The 2976-nt window shown below is 35.2% G+C and overlaps 1 protein-coding gene across 1 annotated transcript; it reads right to left on the reverse strand.

Moving 5' to 3' along the window:
* Nucleotides 1-647: 647 nt before the first annotated feature.
* LOC107777907 (uncharacterized) lies at nt 648-2084 on the reverse strand. Its single transcript, XM_016598078.2, has 4 exons — nt 1998-2084; nt 1901-1903; nt 1208-1744; nt 648-1079 (listed from the first exon to the last, which is right to left on the reverse strand). Exons 1-4 carry the CDS (start codon nt 2082-2084, stop codon nt 648-650), a joined length of 1059 nt encoding a protein of 352 aa, XP_016453564.2.
* Between the last annotated feature and the right edge of the window lie 892 nt (nt 2085-2976).

Consider the following 2976-nt stretch of genomic DNA (forward strand, 5'->3'; position numbering starts at 1 on the left):
TGAAATTACAGGGAGACTTTTCAGGAAGAGGAAGAGGGGACGACCGAGAAAGTAGTTCTGTTTTTTCCATTTTACTGTAGTTTTTCTATGTATTAGGAGTTGTTGTATAGTTTTGTCTAAGTACTATTCTGCTACTTGTGAGATAACCTTAAAGGATATTATAGATGTTTTTATTTTTGTGTAATTTGTGGTAGTCATTACACGTTGTGGCTGTGAATGAATTACATTTTAATGAATATTTTCATAAGAGAATGTGTCTTGGCCTAAAGAAACCTCAAAAGCTAGCTATAATTATTCAAGATCATATAAGGAGACCAAATCTCCCATTTCCCAGTTACCAGCGATGGATAATTCAACATATGACATGACAGACTTACAAATACACACGCACTTGATGAGGAATAGCAAAAATTATCAGCACCTATGGAATAATTTCAGGAAATTTTGAAATTTTTTGGTTTTAAATAATGGACAAATCTGATGTTTCCAGTTCAAAAGCTTAACGAATAGTGAATCTGCCCCTTCACCCTTCAATACTTAATTGCTTGTGAAACTTAACTACTCAACATTTATAACTCTATTGTTTGTGAAACTTAACTACTCAACATGACAACAACTGTAATAGGAAGTGTTATGTTTCCAACTATTTATTTTGGTCGATTTCTACATGTTTTTTTATTGTGACCACCTTGTCCACACACAGAACATGAAAACGCCCTCTTAAACTCTTTTTCTGAAGCAGGTCTGAGTCTTTCCTTTCTTGGTCTTCCTGCTTTCCTTCTCCCTTTAGGTGGTAGGACCACATCTTCCTTCACCTCTATTGGGATTACCCATAAACTCTCATCTAGCATCAGATTCACTGGAAATTCATAAGTTCTAAGGAGTTTATCCTTCTTGTAGTAAAAAGAGCAATACTGTCCAGGTTTCAGATGCTGGTTCTTCAAAACCGCCCAAGCATGCGGACATAAAAGTTCATCCATTTGAAATTTTCTGCAACTGCATGTTCCCTCTTCAAGGCACACTATGTTTCGCCTTACCCCTTCAAATACAGTATATAACTGCTCCGTAGCAGGGCTCTCCTGCAAAAGTTTTTTTTTAAAAAAAGTTAAAGAACATTATACATTAATATACAGAGTTATACATACTTATACAAGCAGTAAAATGCAAGTCAGCAGTGCCAAACATCATTATATTTGATTGATTTTACCGTCATTTGCTCCGATGCAATCAGATTTTCCCGAAGGAGTTTGTCATACTTTTCACCAAGCTCTGTAGATGTCTCCATTGCACTTTTTCTGTTTTTGTTGTTCCACTGTTGTAGCAAATTTGTCATGTACTCCAGCAATCGCATTACTGGTAACTCTCTAGCATCCTTGTTAGCTGCATTAATTGACTTTGCAATATTAGAAGTCATTACCATTGACCTTTTCACTTTGGAATATGCCCTAGACCACCTTTCGTAGCCAACTTCGAACAAGTAAGGCTGCACCCTCGGATCAATTTTGCACATCTCTGTCATATGGTACTCAAACTTCTCTATCGTGTAAGCTCTAGCCAAAGCAAAGAAGATATCCTTCAATTGTTTGTGATGTTTCTTGAATGTGCGCTTTACATTCTGCCATAAGTGAAACATGCAAATACAATGTGGTACTTCTGGGTACACAACTTTTGTGGCATTGAAGATGCTTTCATTTCTATCTGAAACTATACACATCCCTTCCCTAACTCCAAAAGTACCCTTTATCTGGACAAAGAACCATTCCCAAGATTTGTTATTCTTTGAATCTACAATTGCATATGCAAGTGGAAGGATTTTTCCTGTTTATATAAAATAGATATTAGGATTCAGACAATTATACAAATCTTATACACAGTTATACACAATTATACAACTTTATACCAACTGCAAATTTTATAAAAACAACAGCTGTGAAATCCTATACACTTTTATACATGAAACTACAATATTATACAAACTGCAAAAACAAGGTAGATACAGTCAACTCATCAGCTCCATCCTGTGTGCAAGCAGTCAAGATGGCACCCTTATATGCTGCTTTAAGGAAACTTCCGTCAACAACCATTATCGGTCTGCAATGTTCTCAGCCCTTGAAAGATGCATATAGCGAAACATATGTATAAAGAAAGCATCCATCTTCTAATTTGTGCAACTTTGTAACCGTTCCTGGATTTGTTTGCTCCAACATATAAAAATACTTCGGCAACTCCTTATATGAATCACTCGGACTCCCTCTTATCATTGTCATTGCTATCTCTTTAGCTCTCCATGCTTTCATGTAGCTCACTTCAATCTCATGTTGCTTTTGTATGTTCTCTATTATATCATTTGCGGTGTAAATTTTTTTTGGATTAACAAACTTATCCTTGACTATACTAGCAATTACACCCGAAGTAGCTTGACGTTGTGTTAAGTATCTTTCACCATAGCCGCATGCGTGATTATTATTGTAACTTCTCACTTTGAATATGTTTGCCTTGAAAACGGCAGAAGATTTGAAACTCCAAGCACAATTGTCATCCACACACATAAGGTGATACCTAGGATTAAAGATCATTCAACTTCTAAATACACTTGTATACAAAAACATAACTACATATATACTAATTTTAATGCCTATATACAAATATATACTAATTTATACATATTTATACATATATATAACAGAATATACAATTAATGACATGCCTTGTTGCACTAGATCTCTTCACCTTGAATTGGAACCTCTCGCGTACGGCCAAGTTCTTCATCACATTCATAACTGTCTCTTTATCTTTATAAACTTGATCCTCCTCAATAAATTCGTTCAACAAATTATCTATTACACCCGTGTTTTCACTAAGTTTCGTGTTTTCAATCAATTCGATATCAGGCATAATCTCAGTGCTATCAATTGTGGATACATCTGTAGAATTGGAACTTGTAACAAACAAACAACTTGAACTTGTATCAACCAA

This window comes from Nicotiana tabacum, chromosome 20 (genome assembly GCF_000715075.1).
Source record: "Nicotiana tabacum cultivar K326 chromosome 20, ASM71507v2, whole genome shotgun sequence".
Classification (NCBI taxonomy): Eukaryota; Viridiplantae; Streptophyta; class Magnoliopsida; order Solanales; family Solanaceae; genus Nicotiana; species Nicotiana tabacum.

Bases quoted from the DNA above. Each gene is read 5' to 3' on its own strand.
- LOC107777907 (XM_016598078.2), bottom strand. From the start codon at position 2,084: ATGGTTGTTGACGGAAGTTTCCTTAAAGCAGCATATAAGGGTGCCATC. The intron at 1,080-1,207 runs GTAAAATCAATC...AAACTTTTGCAG, and splicing joins TTGCATCGGAGCAAATGACG to GAGAGCCCTGCTACGGAGCA.